Genomic DNA, 24,477 nt, shown 5'->3' on the forward strand with positions numbered 1-24,477 from the left:
GGAGATAATGCTTCCCGCTTCTTATTTACAATGTCACCTGAAAGTGAGAACAGACGTTCGCATGGCACCTTTGTAGTCGGTATTGCAAGATATTTACATGCCATATATGCTAAACATTCGTATACCCCTTCATGCTTTAGTCACTGTTCCAGAGGACATACTTCCATGCTGATGATGCTTATTTTAAAAAAAAAATGTTAATTATATTTGTGACTGAATTCCTTGGGGGAGAATTGTATGTCTCCTGCTCTGTTTTACTCGCATTCAGCCATATATTTCATGTTATAGCAGTCTTGGATGATGATCCAGCATGTTGTTTGTTTTAAGAATACTTTCACTGCAGATTTGACAAAACACAAAGAAGGTACCAATGTGACATTTCTAAAGATAGCTACAGCATATGACCTAAGATTTAAGAATCTGAAATGCCTTCCAAAATCTGAGAGGGACGGGGTGTGGAGCATGCTTTCAGAAGTCTTAAAAGAGCAACACTCCAATGTGGAAACTAGAAAACCTGAACCACCAAAAAAGAAAGTCAACCTTCCGCAGGTGGCGTCTGAGTCAGATGATGAAAATGAACATGCATTGGTCTGCACTGCTTTGGATCATTATCGAGCAGAACCCATTATCAGCATGGACGCATGTCCTCTGGAATGATGGTTGAAGCATGAAGGGACATATGCATCTTTAGCACATCTGGCACGTAAATATCTTGTAATGCTGGCTACAACAGGGCCATGTGAACACCTGTTCTCACTTTCAGATGATGTAAACAAGAAGCGGGCAGCATCATCTCCTGCAAATGTAAACAAATTTGTTTGTCTGAGCAATTGGCTGAAGAAGAAGTAGGACAGAGCGGACTTGTAGGCTCTAAAGTTTTTAATTGTTTTATTTTTGAATGCAGTTATTTTTTGTACGTAACTCTACATTTGTAAGTTCAACTTTCATGATAAACAGATTGCACTACATTACTTGTATTAAGTGAATTGAAAAATACTATTCTATCATTTTTACAGTGCACATTTATAATAAAAATAAATATAAAGTAGGCACTGTACACTTTGTATTCTGTGTTGTAACTGAAATCAATATTTGAAAATGTGGAAAACATCCAAAAATATTTAAATAAATGGTATTTTATTATTGTTTAACAGCACGATTAATCACGATTAATTTTTTTAATTGCTTGACAGCCCTATTAATAACTCTAATACCTGGTTTCTACCTTCAGCACCCTCACTATAAAAATTGTTCCAGCACCACTGGCCATATGTGCTTCATATTTAAATGTCTTTCCTTTAGTCTGTCACAGATCATCGCTCTTTTTATTTAGAATAGAAGTGTATGTGTAATATTTCCAAAAAAGTGCTGTCATTCTATTTTGAGAAAACAAAACGTCAATGGAAAATTGAATTTCAGAGACTAGGCCAGTACATTTCTTTGCTCCCTTTTAGTGAAAATGGTTTTATTTGTATACTGCTGTTATTTTAGAAATCAAACTTGCTTAAAAACAATTTATTAATTTATAAGCTGGATTTAGTTTCATTAGTAACCTCACATGTCCATCGAAACAACATGCTTCCTGTCCCTAAAAAATTTATAATCCAAATACTTGATCATTAATTTTGCTTGGGTTCAAACGTAATACAGTTGCTAGTAAAATTTAATGTAGCCAGGGGTCTTCAGGATAGTAGTTCTGTTTCCAAATCAAATGATTTTTGCGTAACTGGCATTTATTTTTGATATGTTCATTACCTCATTTATTATCTGTAGCTCAGTGGGTGAGTGAATATCAGTTTTACATGCAGAAATAAAAAGATAAAGGGCTGAATTCTCTCTTGTTCCACAAGTGTAATTCAGAGCAAAATTTCATCTAATATTTCTCCCTGAAGAGTTCGCAATCTAAAGTGATAACTGATAACAGATATGGAGTAAGGGATTGTAAGCAACAGGATCAAAGATACAGGCTGTGAGAGGCAGAATACATAATACAACCTGGGGTTCAAAACAGTTATTTTTTTATAATTTTAAAATCTTTAAGGAAACATGTTTTATATAACAATGGAAGACTCGAGTTAATAGGCCTGGTGAAAGGGGGAGTGTTTTTTGAGGAAAAATTTGAATGAGGAGAGAACAGTTGTTCTGTGCACAAGATTAGTTAAACCAGGGGTCTCAAACTCAACTGACTACGAGGGCCACATGAGGGCTAGTTCATTGGCCCAAGGGCCACATCACTGACACCCCCCGTCACAGCCCCCAGCCCTGCCCCCACTTCACTCCTTCCATGAGGCCCCGCCTCTTCCCACCCCTTCCCTGAAGTCCCCACCCCAACTTCACCCCCTCCCTTCCCCCAGAGGGTGCATGAAGGGTGTGATGGGGGCTCAGGGCAGGGAGTTGAGGTGCAGCAGGGGATTGGGGTGCAGGCAGGGGGATCAGGGTGCAGAAGGGGTGTGGGATGCAGCAGGGGCCTCAGGGCAGCGCCGCCCAGAGGATTCAGGGGGCCTGGGGCAAAGCAATTTCAGGGGCCCCTTCCATTAAAAAAAGCTGCAGTACTATAGAATACTAAAAGCAACAAAGAATCCTGTGGCACCTTATAGACTAACAGACGTTCTGCAGCATGAGCTTTCGTGGGTGAATACCCACTTCTTCAGATGCAAGTCATTTGCATCTGAAGAAGTGGGTATTCACCCACGAAAGCTCATGCTGCAGAACGTCTGTTAGTCTATAAGGTGCCACAGGATTCTTTGTTGCTTTTACAGATCCAGACTAACACGGCTACCCCTCTGATATAGAATACTATATTCTCATGGGGGCCGGGCCCAGGGCACTCCCTCCCCCCCCCCCCCCCGGGGGGGGAAGCCCTGGGAAAAATAAACATTTAAAAACCTTCCGCATCTTGGCACAAACCCAGTTTTGAGAGAACTTCTTTTCAAGTCACCTTTACAAGGTATCACTTGTTCTCCGCATCAGCTAGTGCTAAAAGGCACTAAAGCTCATTAAAAGGGTTGGACAAATATTTTCCATCAAAACTTTTTTTGGATCAAAAACTAGGGGTTTTTAAAAAGCAGAAAAAAATCACGGACAATGTCTGCTTTCCTTCAAAATTTGTTTTTTTTTTTTAATTGAAAAGCTGAAATTAGTCTGCCAAAACCTGAACATGGTTTGTGGTTTCAGAAGTGTGTGGCCGAATATTTGCTGCTTGCTGTGTTTGTTTAAAGAAACAATAAAAAATTCTGCTTAAAAAAAAATCCAAAACTTTTGAACCACCTCAGCTTGCGACCAAACGCCTGAGCCCATCCAATCAGAGATTTTTCCAGGTTTCTGATACTCTGCTCGCTTCCTTGACTCATATCTGTCTCCATAACTTTGGGTTCATTTAGCTTAGAACATAAGAATTGCCATACCGGGTCAGACCGAAGGTCCATCCAGCCCAGTATCCTGTCTACTGACAGTACCCAATAACAAGTGCCCCAGATGGAATGAACCTAACAGGTAATGATCAAGTGATCTCTCCCCTGCCATCCATCTCCACCCTCTGACAAACAGAGGCTAGGGACACCATTCCTTAGCCAGGATGGGTAATAACCATTAATGGACTTAACCTCCATGCATTTATCTGTTTCCTAGAGACTGGCTCCATGGGGTCCCTCACAAACTGGAGACAGTTACTGTGGGTTTGTCTTTAGTATAGACTATGTACATACTCCACGAACTGAGCATTTGAGCTTGTTCCAGAATCTGGAATAGGCCTATGTTGTGAAAACTGAAATGCTCAAAATAGCACATGCATGTGAATGGACACAGAGTACTAAAATTAAATTAACTCAGGGGTTCTCAAACTGTGGGTCGGCACCCCTCAGGGGGTCACGACCCACAGGTTATTACTGGGGTCATGAGCTGTCATTCTCCACCTCAAACCCGGCTTTGCCTCCAGCATTTATAATAGTGTTAAATATATTAAAAAGTGTTTTTAATTTATAAGGGGGGGGGTCACCTTCAGAGATTTGCTATGTGAAAGGGGTCACCAGTACAAAAGTTTGAGAACCACTGAAATAACCCCTCTGGAGCCTCGGGGAATGCAAGGGGGGGGGGTCTTCCCTGGTAGGGTTGGGAAGGAGGTAGGTGGTGTAGGATATTGCTCTTCTCATGTGATCCCTCCCCCATGGAAAAGATAATGGCTTGGCTCTTTGTGTTAAATAGCTGTCTGCAAGCCTCAAACTGCTGAATGAGCTTTAGGGTAGGGAAAGCTGTGCCTCCCCAAACAGCCTGGCCCTGCCCCCATCTGACCCCCACCCACTTCCTGCCCCCCCTCAGAATCCCAACCCATCCTGCTTCTTGTCCCCTTACCACCCCTCCCGGGACCTCCTCCCCAACCACCCCCGTGGGACTCCACCCCCACCCCTCCCCCCGTTCCCTGACTACCCCGACCTCCACTGAGTCCTGACACCCCCAAAATGCCCACAATCCAACCCTGTTCCCTGTCCCCTGACTGCCACCCCAGAACCTCTGCCCCCCTCCCTGTGCCCTGACTGTCCCCAGGACTCCCTGCTCCTTATCCAACCCCTCCCCCTGCCATGCTACTTACCCCCGCCTCCCCACTCTTCTGGAGCCTCAGCGCGCCGCATCCAGTAGCAGCCCTGGACAGTGTTGCAATTCCAGCAGGGCCCCGAAGCTCGCAGCCCCGCCCCCTTACCACATGGCTCCGAGCGGGGCAGAGCTCAGGCCCTGCTAGAGCCACGCCGCTTTAGCTTTGTCCAGGGCCGCTTCTGTACGTGGCGCACTGAGGCGCCGGGGAATGGGGGGAGGCGGGGCTGGAGTATTCTCTTGGGGGCCCCTGCTGGGCCCGGGGCCTGGGGCAAATTGCCCCCCCTCGGTGCGGCCCCGGATTTGCAATATCTAACATCATAAAACAATCACTGATCCCCTTGGCCTTAGCAGTGCTGTTTTGGCACTGGTTCAGTCTGAATATAGCAAGTCTCAAACCTGTCACTTCAGTTCCAAGTCTAATTAAGTTCTGCAGAAGAGCCGTTGGGGTTTTCTCTTAGTAAATGGAAACTAAATCCAAATTTCTTAGTGGCTTCCTGGGGAGAGCTTCATGACTAGAAACTTGAACCTCACATTGCCAAATATGGCAGCTGGTCTAAAGAAGTTCAGCCACAAAGGCTGCTCCTTATTTTGAAGAGCAAGTGCTCATCTCTGCTTGAGATAGTTAATACCTGACTGTACTCAAAGATTTCATATATGTCCTATGACTGGGATAGTTCTCCACTGGCTATTGAAGCTGGGGAAGAAGCTTTTAAAGGGGGCCACTACCTTAAAGTATTGCATGTACCCTTTAACAGCTCTATTCTGGAGGTCACCCAGGGAGAAAAATCACAACAACACGAGGACCTGAGATATGGGACTGGAGTGGGTGGTAGCCCCAGCCACACTCCAGCAATCAGGAAAAGGCAGAAAGGCACCCCCTTCACTCCCAAGTAACTTTTTTTTTTTTTTTTTTTTAAACCTGGTCATAGCTTTGGGCCCGTCAGTCTCACCAGGTGAGTCATTTCAGCCCTAAGCTGCACAGCCTTTCTTGAGGAGAACAGGAAAACTGTCTTGGGAATTGATAGCAGATGTGGTCTGGTAACTTGCATGACCCACCACCTTGCTCCCAAGATTGAAGGGAAGGGGAAAGGTTTGCTTTCCATCACAAGCCACCCTGTTCATCTGAATGTCTGCCTACTACAAGACCAGCACATGTATCTGAGCTCATGTGACTCTAAGCAATGGCTGTATTGTACCAGAAGAGAGACTTCATTTAAGGAACCACTGCCATGGTCTTCAAACTATGTGGTCAAATACGCTATCTTTTAAAAACAATCATGCTCTTTATGTGTACTTAATTTCTCACCATTGATATATTTGAGTGAAAATAGATTTCCATTTTCCCTCCAGTATGTATCCATCATTGTCTCGCCTGATTTGAAATCCTCATTTGCTGTGACTTTTAAACACATAGTTTTTCACACTTTTTCTCACTTTCTCATTCTTCATCCCAAATCCACAATCATGGAACAGGAGATGCGGAAAAATGCACATTTTAATGGGGTTTGGATAAAATGTATTGTTTGCTATAATACTACAGTAGTGGGTACGCTATCACTTGTAATTTTTAAAACTGTGCTGGTCAGAGCATTTCAGGATAAATCTGTACTGAAAGGGGGGATAACTTAATAGACTTTGGAGATGACGGTACCTAGGAATCTAAGATTGTGTCAATGGAAGAAAAGTCAAGAATGTGAACTGAGAAAGGAAAAATTGAGGATGCATTTCAGATGCCTTCTCTCTGTGGAATTATGGAAGCATGTAACAAAAGAGTAAAACACATCTAGGTAGTATTATAAAGATCATAATGTTAAGGCAGTCTTCTAGTACATTTAATGAGTACTCAGTCCAGACTCTATCAAACTGAACTCAACAGGTTATGGCAGTGGTTTTGAAACATTGTTTGAAGCCCCTGTTGTGAATGAGTGGGCAATCTGCCTGCACCTCTTGGCATTTTCTCCTTGTTTCTGCTCTCTCTCCATTTTTCTATCTGTTTTTCCCCTTGCATTTTCTTGTAGGTTTTTCCTTTTTTGCTCTTCCCTGTCTTGATGAATTAGAGGGATCTAAAGTGCTCTGGACCGGGGTAGTTTATTGGTTACTGTGTAGTGGAATGTGCACTCCTGTAGGACCTGATTAGCTGCCTGATCGGCTCTCTCATGTTGCTGCTTCAACAGCTGACTGTAACAGCAGAAAGAAAGAAAGAATGTGGAGAAAAAGCACAGGGAAGGTAGACCAGTGATGTAGGGGGAACAGATAACTCTTTACCAGCTTCAGATAGAGAGAATTTTTATACTGTACAGAGTATAGTAGAATCTCAGATTTATGAACACCTCAGGAATGTAACTAAACAAAATGTTATAGTCCTTTCAAAAGTTTACAACTGAACATTGACTTAATACAAATTTGAGACTTTACTATGCAGAAGAAAGATCTTCTTTTAACCATCCTAATTTAAATGAAACAAGCACAGAAAGTTTCCTTACTTTGTCAAATCTTTTTTTAAACTTTCCCTTTTTTTAGTAGTTTGTTTAGCACAGTACTGTACTGTATTTGCTCTCCACCCCCTGATTGCGTACCTCCAGTTCCAAATGAGGTGTGTGGTTGACCGGTCAGTTTCGTAACTCTGAGGTTCTACTGTATGTTGGTTTCTCTACCTCCTGGTCTTATCCCTCCTTCTACCTGCTGTATCTACTGCTGGTCATAGGCCTCACTCAGACAGGGAGAAGGGCAAGCAAAAAGTGAATTCTCTTCTGTAATTCATTCTTGTCTCCCAGCATTTATGCCACCAGTGTTAACAACCAATGGATTTATAGCTGTGCAGCGTGTGAACTCTTTTTATCAATAGAATCAGCCACTAAATATTACAGTAAGCCGAGTGTTAATGAATGGTTAGACTAGGCACAGAATCAGAATGTTAATTATAACTGAATCTTGAACACTAATATGATGTGCAAGCAGATTTTTACCAGGATTTATCACAAAAGGAAGAATGGGCCTTCTACATTGCAGTGGAGAAATCAGAGAGAAACCAGAAAGATATGTCTCCATGACCAGTAATGTCTCATTTTCCCCTGCCCCATATTCCTTTACTTCAGATATCGAAACAAGTTGTTTAGAAGAAAAAAGCAAAAGAGATCATTTTACGCAACTGGTGTTAGCCTGTTTGGTAAGTTGCACTTATATACTTCTTTGGTAGCAAAAAACGTCCATGTTAACATATGACAAGAAAATTGAAATTGGTATCTTTTACCAGATATTTTTTTTAGGGAAAAAATTGTATGTAATGTAATTATTGAGTTTATTTTTAAATTATTACTTATTTTGTAAGAATTACTGTGTATGTATATGACATATACTAAATTGTTGTATATTTCAAACCACAAGTTTTTATTGCCAAGAGAATAACTACAAAATTATTTCATCCTTGTCAGAATGTTTGTTAATGTGAGGTAAAGCAGAATAACAGACTAGATAGACCAGTTGTCTTAGCACATATGGCAAATCCTGTGGTTCTTTATTATGTAGACTTATAAGAACAGAGAACTATTTTAACTAGTTGCACTATAATTGCACAGAATGACTAGTCATTAGTTTCAGGCAAAATAGTTTGTGAACAATAGTGTGTGTTCTTCCTCCTCCAAATTTACTCCTCTTTTATTGGTTAATTCTTTCCCACAAAATAAAGATCACGGAGGAAGGAATTAGATAAATTGTCTATCTAGAATTTTAATGATCCTTAATTTGTCACAGTTTTTCTAGATTTAGTGAATATGTGAGATGTGAAACTCCAAAACCTGTTGTAATGAAGTAAATTTAATTATAGCCTTTCCCCCTCCCTATAATTATTAGAGGCACTCTTGTTATGTGACAGTGCTATTTTGGACCTGTCATGTGCCTTATTTGTATAAAACAGCAGTTTTTTCTTACGTTGTGAGTTTTAGTTTGTGTAAGATGCTGTTTTATTAAAAATGTGTATTGTGTTCAAGTTTTTGTTGAGTTTTTATTAGCTGTCAAAATATTAAGCCCCATTGATCACTGGATGGACTCAAATTACTTTACAGCTGAAAATATCCATTATAGTAGTCGTCAATTTTTTTTCCCCCCATATTTTGGACCATTTCTTAAGATGCTGATCTTCTCACAGACACCTCCCTTCCAATTTTGATTCGACATCTGGGCTTCAAATACAGCATTTGGTTAGTTAATAAAGATCTGTTAGGCCAGTGTTGTACTAGATGAAAATAACCTTGTTTTTATGTGAAGAGGTTTGGTTCTACCTGTTTTTTTCTACACTATTTGTTTCCTTGTCTGAGCACTGGACTGTATTTTAATAATATAATTGGGGCTTAATCTACAAACCTTTTGTCTGGATTTTGAACGTGACCTTTCCTATCCCCAGTGTTTGGATATATTCATTTTTGGTTTTGCTATTATGACAATACCAATGACTAAATTTGGATCTAGGTTTGGATTCCAGTCTCTCACCTTACTAAAATTTGAGGTTTTGAGATACAGGATTTTTCCTTTTGGGAGCATTTCTAATTGGTATATAATATCCCCTGGGTGCTTGCATCCCAAACTGTTCTTATATCTCCATGTCCGTTTGTAGTTAGGTCTGGTCCTCCTTTGTATTTGCTGCTAATCCGTTTTTTGTGTTGTCTGCTGATGTGACTGTGGTGGAGTTTGCACTGGAGAAATGTGATAACATTAAGCAACCTTGCAGTACGTCATTTTTTTGTTTACTTGGTCAAAGAGCCTCTGGAAGCCCTTACTGTCTTGCATGGGACTACAAGTAGCAGAACCCGTCACTTCACCATTGGAACAAAAGTAGCTTTGCACATCACCTTGAAGTATTGCTCATACTTCAAGGGGCTCGCAGATTGGGAACCGTATTATAGACAGCCAACAGGTGATAGTTGGTCTCATTTGAGCATAACATGGTGGATGCTGTTAAAAACAAATAATAATTATTTATTTCCAGGGAATTAAACGAGACTCTGAAGCTCAAGTACTTTGGGCTCATATAGATGGTTTGAGAGCTTGCTTCCAAGTCCCTACTTGTATCCTTATCAGTTAGATGTTTTTCTCTTTGAGTAGTCAATCTAAAAACGTTCACTTATCCAAACTACAGAGAGCAGGATACCATTATAGGGCATCTGGAATTTAATATCAGTGATACCGAAGGATTTCTACAGGAGCTATTTTGAAAAGTGATAGAATTTAATAAAAATTGTTAAATTTTCAAATTCTATAGGATAGTTTAAAAAAAAAATCTGTAAAAAAAAAGATAGCATTTTCTGTTAATTGACAGATTTCTTTCATCAAGGTGTGTATGGGTGTTCTGCTGGACATCCCCTTGGTGCAGCTTCTTTTGTGTCTAGGAGTTGGCCTTTTCCACCATGTAGAATAAGACTTTAGTTGTAAGAAGCTTTTGCATATGAAAATGAGTGTTGCACTTGTTTTTCAAAGCATGTGAAAAGAATATATAGTGATTTTGGCTACAGGCAAAAGTTTTAATAATCAAGCTAAAAAAGATAATCCTATGGTGCCATATACTGCAAACTCCGTAGCCTTCCGTGTATTTTATATAGATTCCTCATTTGTAGAATTGTAGCTTTTCAGTTGCAAGCTTTTGAAACTGAGTTTATATGGTATGTTTTGTATTTGAATTACCTTTAATTTCACTGTTAATATACATTCACAGATAACCCGTGGTCAAGATCAAATGCTATTTAGTTTAATATACTTATCAACTCATATGTATGACATGTATGTTGCATTCTTGTTTTGTGCAGTACCTTGTTTCAGACACCGTCCTAAAGGAGCGTCTGGATCCGGAAACACTGGAATCATTAGGGCTCATCAAGCAGTCTCAGCAGTTTAATCAGAAATCTGTTAAAATCAAGACAAAACTTTTGTAAGTGTGTGTGGGTAGATTTTTTTGGGGGTGCAGATCAATATCTTTAAATGTAGCTTTTTATAATCTATACATTTTCAAAGTAATGTTCTCTGTTGAAAATTGTATGAAATACTTGGTGTTTTTTAAAGTGAAATGTTTTGTTGTACTTAAATTACTCATTGGTAATAAAACATAATTTGTCCTTTTATATTTTTCATAGATACAGTAAAAGCTCTTTTATCTAGCACTTCACCAACTGGCAAGCTCTATAAACTGACATTTCTGATCTGCACTGAAAGTCCAGTTTCGAGTGCAGTTGGTGTGGGGCCGGCTGGGCTGTGGGAGGGGCTGCAGGGCATGCTCTGGGAGGGAGTTTGGGTCCGGGAGGGGCTGGGGTGTTGGGGGGTGCTCACCTCTGGCGGCTCCCCACAAGCGGCTCCCTGTCCCTGCTGTTGCTGGCGGAGGCACAGCAAGGCATCTTGCAGGCATGCTGCCTCTGTCCCCCCTCCCCAAGCGCTGACTCTGCAGCTCCCAGCCCATCGACCGGGAACTGTGGCTAATGGGATCTGCGGGGGGCAGCGCCTACAGACGGAGGCAGCGTGCCTGCTTGCAGAGGCAGAGCCACCTTGTTGTGCCTCTGCCAGGAGCAGCAGGGACTGGGAGTCATTTGTGGGGAGCTGTTGGAGGTGAGCACGCCCACCCCATCTGGCACCCCGAGTCCCTCCCAAGCCCCCTCCCAGACCCAAACTCCCTCCCAGAGCGCACCCCGCAGCCCCTCCCATGCCCCCCACCCCTGCACTCCAAACCCCTCCCTCTGAGTTAACCAGCATTTTTAATTTACTGGCTCCACGACGTCCCGTCCCCCCCCCGGTTCCCCAGCGTACGGGTTAAAAAAGCTTTTAGTGTATATGAAATTTACATCTATTTTTATTATAACCCTTAGTTACCTTTGATCCAGTGGTTTCAAATATTTAAACTTTTAATTGTAGAAAATGCTAACTTGCAAAATACTTAAAAATAAATTACTAATATCTCTGACTTAAGCATAGGCTTTTGATGTTTCCCTAAACTATTTAATGCAGTGTTTTTGGTCTTTGGATTGTAGAGCAATGGTTCTGTATCTACATGTCTACTGTTTATTTTCAGTGTCTATGAAGTGCAATTAAAATTAGTTTAGATCCCTAGAGCTCAATCCTGCAAGGTGCTGATACTCTGACCCCATCCAACAAAGCAGTTAGGAACAAGCTTAATATTAAGCATATGATAGTCCCATTGATTTAAAAGGGATTAATCACATGCTTAAAGTTAAATGTGAGCTTGATGTTTTTGTTGGTTTGGGACCTGTGCTCAGCAACTCAGGGTCCTTAGCCACTATTTGAAATGAAGCTTATTGTTTTCTGCATTCTGTAGTTTTCCTAATGGTTGGAAATAAAACTATTAATTCATAAGCATGTAGTCAATGTTGGTAGAGAAGTTTAATATTTATAAAATACTGTATTTAACCTGTATAAATGTTATTAATATGAATAGCTGTCTTGTGCTGAGCTGTACACCGCATTTTATAGTGTTTAATTTCTACTTATCTAATTGCAGTTATAAACAACAGAAATTTAACTTATTAAGAGAAGAGAATGAAGGTTATGCAAAGCTGATTGCTGAACTGGGGCAAGATTTATCTGGCAATATCACTAGTGATTTAATCCTAGAAAATATCAAATCTTTAATAGGTAAGGAATTTATTGAAGCAAATATAAGTAATTATTTTCTTATATAGTCACCTTGCATTGCTTCTGTAGAGAGCCACTCTGGACAACTTTTTTGGTGTCTTTTGGGGATCAGACAGCAGATTTATGGTGCTAAGGTAACACATTGCATTGTATAGTCTCCGGGGTTGGTTCTGTAGGCGGGAGTTTCTGTGGTAGTGTTAATTTTGTAAATGCTATGTATTTCAATTTACTTGTGGTGCTGAAGTTGTCAGCCCAGCTTTACATGTGTTTCTCCACAATTAATTTATTTTGGACTGATATTTAAGAATGGAGTTTTATGAAAATGCATCCTCCTTTTTAATTGGTGAGAGCATGGTGACTTACCGGTGCCTTTTTTTTATTAGCTTAGATACCCAGAAGAATAAATGGCTATCCAGTTAGTCTAAAAATCAGAAATCAAAGAAATGGGGTATTTCTCAAACGAAATGAAAATCAGTAAATGTTGTTGGCTCCTTTCACCTAGATCCATCTGTGGTTGATTAAGTACTCCTAAAGGATTGAACTTGGCAAAAGAGTGTCACAATGGGAGACCAAGTTAGGTTTAAAAATAAATACATAAATAAATCTGCTCAGATCAGCTATATATAAATTTATTTTTTAGTACGTGCTTGCAAATTGGCCTTCCACATTGAGACTAAAAGTTCTATATGCACCTAATGCAGCACCTTTGGCAAACTAAAACCTTAAGTAATTTAGCTGTTTCAGATTTGCAGTTCTATTAAAAATAGGTAAAATGACCACTTACTACTTTGTTTGCTTAATATTATAAGTGAGCAGACAACAGTAAAATACAGACAGAGTCTGGGTTGCCTGGTAAATTAACCATACTGATTGCTTGTGTGTCTATACAAGCCTGTATTTTAGACCAGGGGTTCTCAAACTGGGGGTCATGACCTCTCATGAGGTTGTGAGGTTATTACATGGGGGTCATGAGCTCTCAGCTTCCACCCACAAACCCCGCTTCACCTCCAGCATTTATTATAATGTTTCATATAAAAATTGTTTTTTTAATTTATAAAGGGGGCCGCACTCAGAGGCTTGCTATGTGAAAGGGGTCACCAATACAAAAGTTTGAGGACCTTCACATTGTCCCGTTCTCTTCCGCCCCCCGCCCTCCATCCTGCCTGAAAGACTGGGCAGGTATTGCCTCCATACGTCATAATCTTCTAACTCCTTTTATTCCCCTGGAGCAGAGGATTTTTTTTATATGGGTTCTTTAAGAACGTAGACCTCCAGGGACAGAGGAAGAGTGTACAGTACTGTGTTTAATGTAAGACATTTCCTGATGTTTATAGGTCCAAGTTTGCTTTCCTTCTTACTAGGATAGCAGTCAAGGAGTTGGAGTGAGATCACTTAGCAGTATTAAGAGTGGGAGATATCAAGTAATCCCACTGAAACAATTAGTTTAATTAAGCTGGACTCAAAACTGGTTTTGGGCATTTCCACCATCAGTTTCCCCAGTTTGTAATCCTCACTTGGCATTATAAAGTGTGGGCTAGGAGTAGCAACAAACCTGCTGTGGAGAGCTGGAGTGAGAGAAACTGATCTTTTATAATGAGTCTCCTTTCAACATATTTTACTTCCTCTGTAATTGATAGTGAGCAAACAATCTCTCTCAGCTTTTAGGCTTTCTCCCCAGAGAACTATCAGGGTCTATTTAATACTTTCATAGTAGAGAGGTTAAACCAGGCATGTCTAAGATTACTTGCACAGGAGACGTTGATAATTTAGTTTTATTTTCCACAAATTAATAAAATACTTAGCAAAATTGATAGTATGGGGGAGATAAGATATATTGAAAGTCTATGAATAAATGAACATTTCCTACACTAAAAAGATTGCAGTGGATTAGTGTGTGTCTTAATAATTTAAAAATAGTGCTTGCCGGCCTTGAGGGAAACAATGATATATAGGCTGCAATGGTGAGTCAAATATTCACCCATCTAATTATATGCGTTTCTCCAAGTATATATGGGGGCTGTCCTAGTTTCAGGATAACTGTACCAGTATTTTCACCCTCTGCAGTGCATGCCAGGAGTGCCCGGGCACATCTCAGTTCTTCTATTGTCACCTGTCTCTAGGTAGAAACCCTTGTCCCATGCCCTTCGGATTGCGGGTTTTAAGACTGCCCAACTCCCGGCCTTACACTGTCATATCCCCAGTCTGCCTAAAGGCTAGCACCTGTTCATTGCTTTTTCTCTGAAGGCTGTGAACAGTGAATTGCTCACAGTTATAAGTTACTACACAGCTCTTTCTAAGCAAGCACATTTATTCTTAAGGTAAAAGCATTACAGAGAGAATGTATAAAATAACCCATAAATTGATTTAAACACACACTAAATATACCAGGAGTCACCCATCATTTTTTAGGGTCCTAGTAGGCCAAAGCCTTTCCCACCTTTCTGCAAGGATTGGGGGCCTCTCATGGTGGCCCCCTCTCTCTGAGTTGCATGTGATCTCTAGCCCACAGTGATACATAAACTTAGTTGGATTACAATATCTGTCACTGGGCCTTGAATAAAGGACTTCAGTTGATATGCTTGAAGATTTGTGGCTTCCCTCTTTTTCAGACCTCTTGAAATCTGATACCTATTTGAGTGGGTGTCTGCCAAGCCAGATGAAATGAAAGAACAAACCCTTCAAGTCAAATACCTCTCTCTTGTTTAGAATCAAAGGGAGCATTTGTAGTAAGCATTATGTTAGGACATATTGTCATTTTAATTAGGTCATTACTACTCATTAGAGATAAGAGGAACAGTTCTGGAAGGTCATCTTTGATTTTTTTTTTTTTTTTTTGTCAGCAGTGTATACAATTTTTGCAGGAATGCAGAACTGGGAATACCTAGATAGCCAGGTGATTTCTCAGCATTAAAAAAGGAGGAACTGGTTGTCTGAATGCAGGGATCCCTGAAGGACTAGACAGCTAATACCTCTGTTTTATTAGAATTACTGTTGAAAGCTAAAATTTTACCAGAGTGTTTGATTAAGGCAATTAAATTAGAGCTGGATAAAATTTGAAGAGTAAATAGCCTATCCTAGGGGTTCTATAGCAAGGACAAAGAGTATGGGAGAAAGTGGGTAATACTGCCTTGCCCCTCTTTAGGAGAAGTGTACAAAATCTGGTGCCACTTAAGGAAGTTTCTGCAAAAGCTAAATCTAAATCATGTGGAGGAGGTATCTCTATTCAAATCCTGTTAAAAGCTGCCTCTGTATATTGGGTAGCTACTTATGTTTGGGGCTTGCTGGGGCTGAGAGAAGAAGGATTTTGCAACAAGACCCTGTTGTTAAACATTGAGCCAAAGCTAAATTAATCTGATTTAATTAAAATGAAGAGGAGACTTCAGGCAAGAGACTTAAATTGTATAGACACTTAACATTAGCACTGGAATGGATTACCTAGGGAGGTGGTGGAATCTCCTTCCTTAGAGGTTTTTAATGTCAGGCTTGACGAAACCCTGGCTGGGATTAGTTAGTTGGGGATTGGTCCTGCTTTGAGCAGGGGGTTGGACTAGATGACCTCCTGAGGTTCCCTCCAACCCTGATATTCTATGATGCTGTGATCAGTAGGGAAATGAGTTAGTAAGAGCCAGAACTTTCAGGCCTCCTTTCATGTTTTAGCATTTAAGGAATAATAGTTAAATTAGATGATGGGGAGAAGATTGCTCCAGTACTCTATACTCTACAAGGGCTGTGCTAACATCTGATAAAGTTCAGCTTCAAATCTAGCAAAGATCAATTTTGTAGTTGCCTGAGGTAGCTGATATTGCAGGTACTTTGATGCTTGTTTTAGAAGAGGGCTATGGAATGCTTTCGCTATTTACTACAGAGAGTATAGTACTACTCAAAATTTAAAATACGTTTTACAGATCACCTCTGTCTTGCGTAGTTCTCTTGACTCAAAATTGTTTTTCCATAAAATATCTGTTCCTTTGTAGTACTAATTAAGATAGGTAGTTAGAAGTATTGCAAGCATTGGGTCTGTTTTTTTTTCCCCCCCTTCAAATCATCTTGTAGCTATTAAACCAGCCATTTTGTTTCACCACAAGGTATTTCCATTGCAATTTAAAAATTAAGATGCATTACTTACTCTTCAGTGTGCAAGTATCTGACACACAATTGGTATATTGTGGATAACCTGTGTCAGTCTTTAACCAGAACTTCCTGTTTCGCAATGGTGAGGTTAACATTTTACTAAAGAAAATACTTGATCTCTTATCACAGTGAATATTTGTATTTTCCCTTGGCAGGTGCGGCAGAAGGAACTGACTAAAAATAATTTTTTTTTTCAAAGTTCATAATGACTTTTTCTTGCTGAGATCTGAGTGTTAATATACAAAAGTATTTAATAAGAACACTGAATTTTTAGCTTTTAGTGTAATCTAAATCTCAATTATATCCTTAACTTTGAAATTCTCATGTTTAATACAGCTTTCAACTTCTATATTTAATATAGTACCATAAAGCCAAAATATACACTGTTCTGTTTAGTTGTGCCTAATTATTTTGATGTAGAGAGAATTGCTTTTTATTCAAAGTAAATGGCTAAAAAATTTTTTTTAAATGGTGCATTTGCAATTTTTCCTGATTCTAATTGAATTGTGTTGTATTAGAAAATAAGAAATAGCAGAACTGAATTTTTAACTTGTATTTTTTCCCCCAATAGGATGTTTTAACTTGGATCCCAACAGAGTTTTGGATATTATCTTAGAAGTCTATGAATGTAGGCCGGAATATGATGAATTCTTTGTACCTTTGATAGAATCATACATGTATATGTGTGAACCTCAAACTCTGTGTCATATCCTTGGGTTCAAATTCAAATTCTATCAGGTAATATAGTTGTATTTTTACTACACCTCTATCCCGATATAACGCGACCTGATATAACATGAATTCGGATATAATGTGGTAAAGCAGTGCTCTGGGGGGAGTAGATTAAAGCAAGTTCAATATAATGCAGTTTCACCTATAACACGATAAGATTTTTTGGCTCCTGAGGACAGCGTTATATCGGGGTAGAGGTGTATGTGAGCACCCCTTCTTCTGTCAACTCCTATTCCTGTGTAAATACAGTGATGTAAGTTTTTGATGCTTGTTTAAGAAAAAAGTTTTCTTTTCACAAAATACTATTAGCATGGGTTGTAGAAGTCCAATTTTAGAAATAGTACGTTTCTCTATTTATGAGACTTTAATGTGGGATAACTTTTTGCATTTTTTAACCATCAATATATAATCCAAAATGGAAATTGTTCAGTACTATATTTGAACCAAGCATTTTTTAGAGTACATTTTAAGTGTTTAACTGTATTGTCCTCCATTTGAACTTGTAGATGAAATTTGCAAGTTCTTACATTACTGGAAATGATGCGTTCTTATAAACAGCAGTCTAGACCCCTAAGAATGAGGAAAGCATGGCTGATTTTTAGTGTGATATCTTACCAACTTAACTGCAGAACTAGTAATTTCATGCAGTCACTGTGAGATGCGAAAGAAGATAATCAGTTGCACATCTTTCTTCATTGAGAATCAATATACTAACAGGACCATATACAATGACAGAATTAATATATTTGATAATGGGGATAGGGAGAGCTTTTATTAAGATGCCTGCTTTCTCTGTTCATACTGGCCCTTGTTATTTTTTAAAAGTAAGTTATACTTTTCTGTGACATTCTTGATTTGCTGTTTCTAAAAATGGTAATGCTTGTCTTTTAGGAACCAAATGGTGAAACACCTTCCTCTTTATACAGAGTTGCTGCAGTACTTTTGCAACATAATCTTATAGATTTGGAAGATCTTTATGTACATGTAAGTTATTTATTTTTTCTCTACATGTTACTAGCAAGAACAATGAATATGAAATTGGGCTTTTTTTCTTAAAAATGTTATCCGTTTAGCTTGCAACTGACCTGTTTCTCATACTGCTAAAACTGTTACCACAGAGACATTCAGATAAAAGAATTTAGATGGATTACCTGCTCCAATCTTGCACACTCTCAGCCAAAATGTGTCCCAGGAGCTCCAATACCTCCTGTGTACTTCAGGCAGGAGCATCTACAGCTTGTAGCTGGTGTGGTCAGCTGGGCAATTACACTTAACAGAGAGCTGCTAGGTGTGTTCATCAAACCAGGCAACCAGGAAAAATAATTTCAACAATTTGTGGGGCTTTAAAGGGGAGGGGCGGCTTCCTGTCTAACTGACCCCTGGGCAGCAGTGTTCACAATGGTGACCAGAGTGATCAGTATGGGTTATTGTGGACAGCTTCTAGAGGCCAGCAACAGTCGATGTAAGTAATGCAGTGTCTACACTATCCCTATGTCAACCTAACAACATTGATCTTAGTTGGATTTCAATACTTTTTTGTTTTGTTTTTTGAATTATTGATGGCTCTGAGGACAGTGTGCAGTATAATTCCTCAGTCTTCCTTAACTTGATTAGGGTATGTCATGGATGTATCGTTCTTTGAAGTGGTTCTGGGAATTTAAAACAAAACAGAAACTCTCCCGCCTAGGCAATGACCTGATTTCTTGAGGAAGAAGAAGGGATCTAGCTTTTTCTCCTTCAAGCTTATTGATCAAAAAGTAGTTTCAGGTGATTTTTTTTTTTAAACGTATCTCAACACCATCCATGTTTTATTTTCTCAGCTTCTTCCAGTAGATAATGCCATTCTTGAAGAACACAAACGAGAGATTGTAGAGGCAAAACAAATTGTTAGGAAACTTACAATGGTGGTTTTGTCCTCTGAAAAGACTGAAGAGAAAGAGAAGGAAAAGGACAAGGAAGAGGAAAAAACTGAAAAGGTATTTTTTCAAACGAGTTAATTATAATTGTAAACATAACATGGTTATTGCTATGAAAATTACTTTTTTGTCCTTTTAATACAGTGTATCCAGTTGTGATGATAAATTTAATTGACTGTTTATCTAAAACAAAACCAGAATTGTATTCAAACTGTTTTCTCCCCTTAAAGCCCTATTTCAACTTCTGATGTAATTTTTGTTATGCAAGAAACCCTTCCCCCCAAAAAAAGTGTTGGTTTAGTGTCTGTTCCTGAATTCATTCAAGGTTGTATATTCAGTTCTATAGTTAGATAGTTTGATTCCCTCCCCTCCTTTTGTTTCTTATCACCTTCAATAAATATCGCTCAAGGTTTGCCTATCTTTTGTGCTGGTTTAACAAACTTTGGTATGTTAATAATCTTGGTAGGAGGTGTCATCATGTAACCCACAATTGATTTTTAACTATGTAGGGTTTATATAATCTATTACACACAAACTGTGCCAAAAGAGCATTATTAAGGTGCAAAGTCAAGCACTTAAAAGTGAGGAATACCAGAACTAAGGTTGCCTGTGCAGCCTCATTGTGTGAGTTCGTTGTGATACAATCTTTAATTACGTGACCACATACTATTTTTTTTCACAGGACCTCTTTCTCATTCAGTCCACAGAATGGACAATGCTTCCTTAATGAGAAGCTATTAAATATTTTTTCTTCTCTTCACAGTTTGTGGCCCATGCCTTATTTACTGCATACTATTCAAACTCTGTGCTGAAAACAGTTATTAGTTTCCTCATGGGCTTTCTTATGGTGCTCGTAACTATTGTCTCTGAGTTCTTCACAGACACTGATTAATTTATTTTCATTAATTGGGGGAGGGAAAAGGGGGCTTATCTCCATTTTGCAGGAGGGGAACTGAGGGCAGAGAGATTAAGGGGATAAGTATCCACTAATTTTGCATGCCCAGTTTGAGATGACTAGGATCTGATTAGTCAGAATACTTAGCATTTTATAGCACATTATATGTTCACGCATAGCTCCCAGTGACTTCACATGCATTAGAATGCTCAGCACTTCTGCAAATCAGGCTGCCAGGGTGTCAAGTTGGGCACCCAGAAAACGAGGAGAGCACAGTTGGTGACTGCCTGTGAAAAGTTTGGTTTAAGTGACTGGCCAAGCATCACACAGGAGCTCTGTGGCAGACGTAGTGATAAAATCCAGACCTCTAGGGTGGCATTCAAGTGCCTTAACTATGAGACCGTTCTTTCTTTTCCTGCAAGCCCCTGCCTAATTCACTATTCACCTTCCAACTTCTGCAACAAACGAAGTGAGGATCAGATAAGTCTCCTTCACTACACAACCCTGATTTGCCCCATAACAGTTCCATTCTCTGCACTGAATGAGGCAGGGGTCCTATGGCGAAAAAATAACATGATTGTGTAATTTTTCACAAGGGGCCTGAATTGTCATCGCACAGGCAACCTTAGTATTAAGAGGAGTTGTGTTGCTGTCTCTCCAAGTTGTCTTTGAAAATCTTAGCCTAATTCTTTTGTAGCTAATATGAAAATAAACCTGTTCTAATCCATGATTTTTGATGCTTTTATTATGTATGGTACAGCTGGGTGAGGACATTTGAAAAGACACAATTTAACTACTGTGAAATAAAGTTGGTTGGATGATGGAGCATGATGGAGAGATGCTCATTACATACATCTTTAGCTGTCGTCTTCAGTGCTAGAAATTAATATTGTCTGAAAACAGACTATTGTGAAAAAGTCAATAGTTTAATACTGAGAAAAAGCAGTATCCACTTTTGCCTGTGGAGATGAGTTTAGTATACTGAATAAACAGTCAGTTTCAGAATACAGGTAGTGCAAGTGTTAGAGGTCGCAGGACAGAGCAATGTTACTAGATTTGTACCTCTGAGAACAGTTCCATGCAGTGAATCTTAGGTGCACTGTGCTGCTGTAGCTTTTCAGTGAAGACATGCACTATTGTGATGAAAGAGTTTCTCCCGTTGCTGTAGTTAATCCACCTCCCTGAGATGTTGTAGCTTGGTCGACTAAAGAATTCTTCTATTGATCTAGCACTGTCTACATGGGGGATTAGGTTGGCATAGCTATGCCTCTTGGGGGCGTGGGGTTTTTGCACCACAGAGATGTAGTTTTGCTGATGTATGTTTTCAGTATAGACCAGCCTGTAGTCTTTTGTATCCAGTGGTGAAAACGAGAGCTGTCAAGCAATTAATCGCGCTGTTAAACATTAATAAAATACCATTTATATAAATATTTTTGGATGTTTTCCACATTTTCAAATATTGATTTCAGTTACAACACAGAATACAAAGTGTACAGTGCTCACTTTATATATATATATTTATATACACAAGTACTGTAGTGCAATCTCTTTATCATGAAAGTTGAACTTACAAATGTAGTTATGTACAAAAAATAACAGAATTAAAAAAGAAAACAATGTAAAACTTTAGAGCCCACAAGTCCACTCAGTCCTACTTCTTGTTCAGCCAATCACTGAGACAGACAAGTTTGTTTACATGTGCAGGAGATAATGCTGCCTGATTCTTGTTTACTATGTCACATGAAAGTAAGAACAGGCTTTCACATGGCACTGTTGTAGCTGGCGTTGCAAGATATTTACTTGCCACATGCACTAAAGATTCATATGTCCCTTCATGCTTCAACCATCATTCCAGAGGACATGCGTCCATGGTGATGATGGGTTCTGCTTAATAACGATCCAAAGCAGTGCAGACCAAAGCATGTTCATTTTCGTCATCTGAGTCAGATGTCACCAGCAGAAGGTTGATTTTTTTTTTATTTTTTTTTTGGGGGTGGTTCAGGTTCTATAGTTTCCACGTTGAAGCCTTGCTCTTTTAAGACTTCTGAAAGCATGCTCCATACCCTGTCCCTCTCAGATTTTGGAAGGCCCTTCAGATTCTTAAATGTTAGGTTGAGTGCTGTAGCTATCTTTAGAATTGTCACATTGGTACCTTCTTTGCGTTTTTGTCAGATCTACAGTGAAAGTTTTCTTAAAACGAACAACATGCTGGGCCATCATCCGAGACTGCTATAACATGAAATATATGGCAGAATGCGGATATAAAACAGAGCAGGAGACATACAGTTCTCCCCCAAGGAGTTCAGTCACAAATGTAATTAACACTTTTTTTTTTTTTTTTACGAGCGTCATCAGCATGGAAGTATGTCCTCTGGAATGGTGGCCAAAGCATGAAGGGGCACACGAATGTTTAGCATATATGGCACGTAAATACCTTGCAATACTGACTACAAAAATGCCATGCGAACGTCTGTTTTCACTTTCAGGTGACATTGTAAATATGTGGGCAGCATTATCTCCTGTAAATGTAAACAAACTTGTTTCTCTGAGCGACTGGCTGAACAAGAAGTAGGACAGAGTGTAGGCTCTAAAGTTTTACATTGTTTTGTTTTTGAGTGCAGTTATGTAACAAAAAATCTACATTTGTAAGTTGCTCTTTCACTATAAAGATGTACTACGGTACTTGTATGAGGTGAATTGAAAAATACTATTTCTCATTTTTACAGTGCAAATATTTGTAGTAAAAATAATATAAAGTGAGCATTGTACACTTTGTATTCTATGATGTAATTGAAATCAATATATTTGAAAATCTACTATGGGGTGGCAAATCCGTGGGCCAGATCTAAAGCCCTGAGGGGCTGGATCCAGCCCGTGGGCCATAGATTGCCCACTCTTGCTCTACTGGAAGAATGGAAAAGAATACCAACTCTTTCACCCTTACTACAAGAGCCCTGTAGTCACTAGTGATCTGCTCAAGGTCATACCTGGTACTATCATATAATGCCCATGTGGGTGAGGAGCAGAGGGACAGATGAGTCACATCAGGCTTTCTGTAATGTCTCAGCTGCAGGCTCCAAGCGTGCAGCATGCCTCCATGGACATCAAGTCAGGTTGGCAGATGGATGCCTCGTCCCCTCCCAAAGGGGGGTGATGGTGGTCGGGGACTGCTATTTTTCTTCCTCTTGGGTGTGATGGCCGTGAGCCTGCCAACCTTGGGGGCAGATGGCGCCTCTTCCTCAGCTCCTTTATTATTGTTGCCAGTACAGCTGTTCACCTCAATGGATGAGGAACCTGTATGGGAGGGGAGCACTGTCTTCTGCCTGAAGTAGCCAGCAGATGATCTTCTCCCTGTAGAGCAGCTGGTTCTCCTTCCTCCTCTGGTGTTGCTATATCTTTTCTAGTCGGCTAGCGTCCTCCATCCTTGATGTCTCCTTTTGCATTCTGCTGATGAAGTCCTGGTATTCCTGGATGCTACACAGATGAGCCACCATCTCCTTTCATTTTAAAATGCAGTATTTGGCAACCTAATTTTACTTGCTATAGAATTAAGTTCCAGATTCTGTTTCTTTTAGAACAGTTGCTGACATCAAAACCTCAGTATACAGCATTGTATAGGAGGTGTTTTCTTCCACTATTGAAAGGGAAACTTACATTTTCAAATTCAGATCTTAGCATCAATAATTAAATACTTTAAATGTTGTCTTTAAAAATTAAGTATATTTAGTTCACTGTAATGTCTAAATACACCATTAAGTTCAGACTTTTCGTTTTTCTAACAGCACTTTGTACATTGTAATGGTATTTAATATAAATTTTCCTATTAAACGAGAAACTCAGTCCCATTTTTAAAAACAACATTCACTGCTGCAAGGAACAATACTCTAGAATTAGTATTTAGGTTTGATTATGATTGTGTTGCTGAAGAGTGTGATCATATCTTACAAATATTTTAAATAACTTTTTAAAAAAATGTATAATAGGAGTATTTACCGTATGGCAAAATACATTTGAAATAATGATTGTGCATAGAAAACAAATTATGTTATCTTGTAGATTTTTAACCCTTCTACAGAAGAGGAAACACGGGTATGTTTTAGGTATGCATTACATTTTTCACTCCAATTTCTTGTTTTCTATCTTTTTCAGCCACCTGACAACCAGAAACTTGGTTTGTTGGAAGCTTTGTTAAAAGTTGGTGATTGGCAGCATGCACAAAGTATTATGGATCAAATGCCTCCATTTTATGCCACTTCACACAAGCCTATTGCCATTGCCCTTTGCCAGCTTGTACATGTGACCATTGAGCCTTTGTACCGCAGGTAAGATGAACAGCTGCCTTGCATTATTAAATGTTGGGAAATTGTACAGGATAGGTAGAGAATGTATTCATCATGTTTGCAGATTCTGTAAGGCTGAGAAGTGTTACATTTCTTTGTTAGGACTAGAGTAAAATACATTATGAACTAAATTGGAGAAATACACTTAATTTAATAAGGACCAATGCAAAGGAGTTAATATAGGATGGAATTTGCCTGCCCTGCTAAATACCCAGTAATTGAGCTGTGTATGCAGGGAGCAAAAAGGGAA

The 24,477-nt window shown here is 39.3% G+C and overlaps 1 protein-coding gene across 2 annotated transcripts in view; it reads left to right on the top strand.

Moving 5' to 3' along the window:
* The window catches only part of THOC2 (THO complex 2), a 102,864-nt gene that overhangs the window by 20,118 nt on the left and 58,269 nt on the right, over window positions 1-24,477 (top strand). For both annotated transcript variants that reach the window (XM_039487931.1, XM_039487932.1), the window contains exons 5-11: window positions 7,683-7,753; window positions 10,383-10,504; window positions 12,080-12,213; window positions 16,916-17,082; window positions 17,968-18,060; window positions 18,897-19,052; window positions 24,037-24,209. In XM_039487931.1, coding sequence (XP_039343865.1) covers window positions 7,683-7,753; window positions 10,383-10,504; window positions 12,080-12,213; window positions 16,916-17,082; window positions 17,968-18,060; window positions 18,897-19,052; window positions 24,037-24,209 — 916 coding nt within the window. The remainder of the gene's footprint in view (window positions 1-7,682; window positions 7,754-10,382; window positions 10,505-12,079; window positions 12,214-16,915; window positions 17,083-17,967; window positions 18,061-18,896; window positions 19,053-24,036; window positions 24,210-24,477) is intronic.

The sequence above is a fragment of the Mauremys reevesii genome, linkage group 9, assembly GCF_016161935.1.
Source record: "Mauremys reevesii isolate NIE-2019 linkage group 9, ASM1616193v1, whole genome shotgun sequence".
In the NCBI taxonomy this organism is placed as follows: domain Eukaryota; kingdom Metazoa; phylum Chordata; order Testudines; family Geoemydidae; genus Mauremys; species Mauremys reevesii.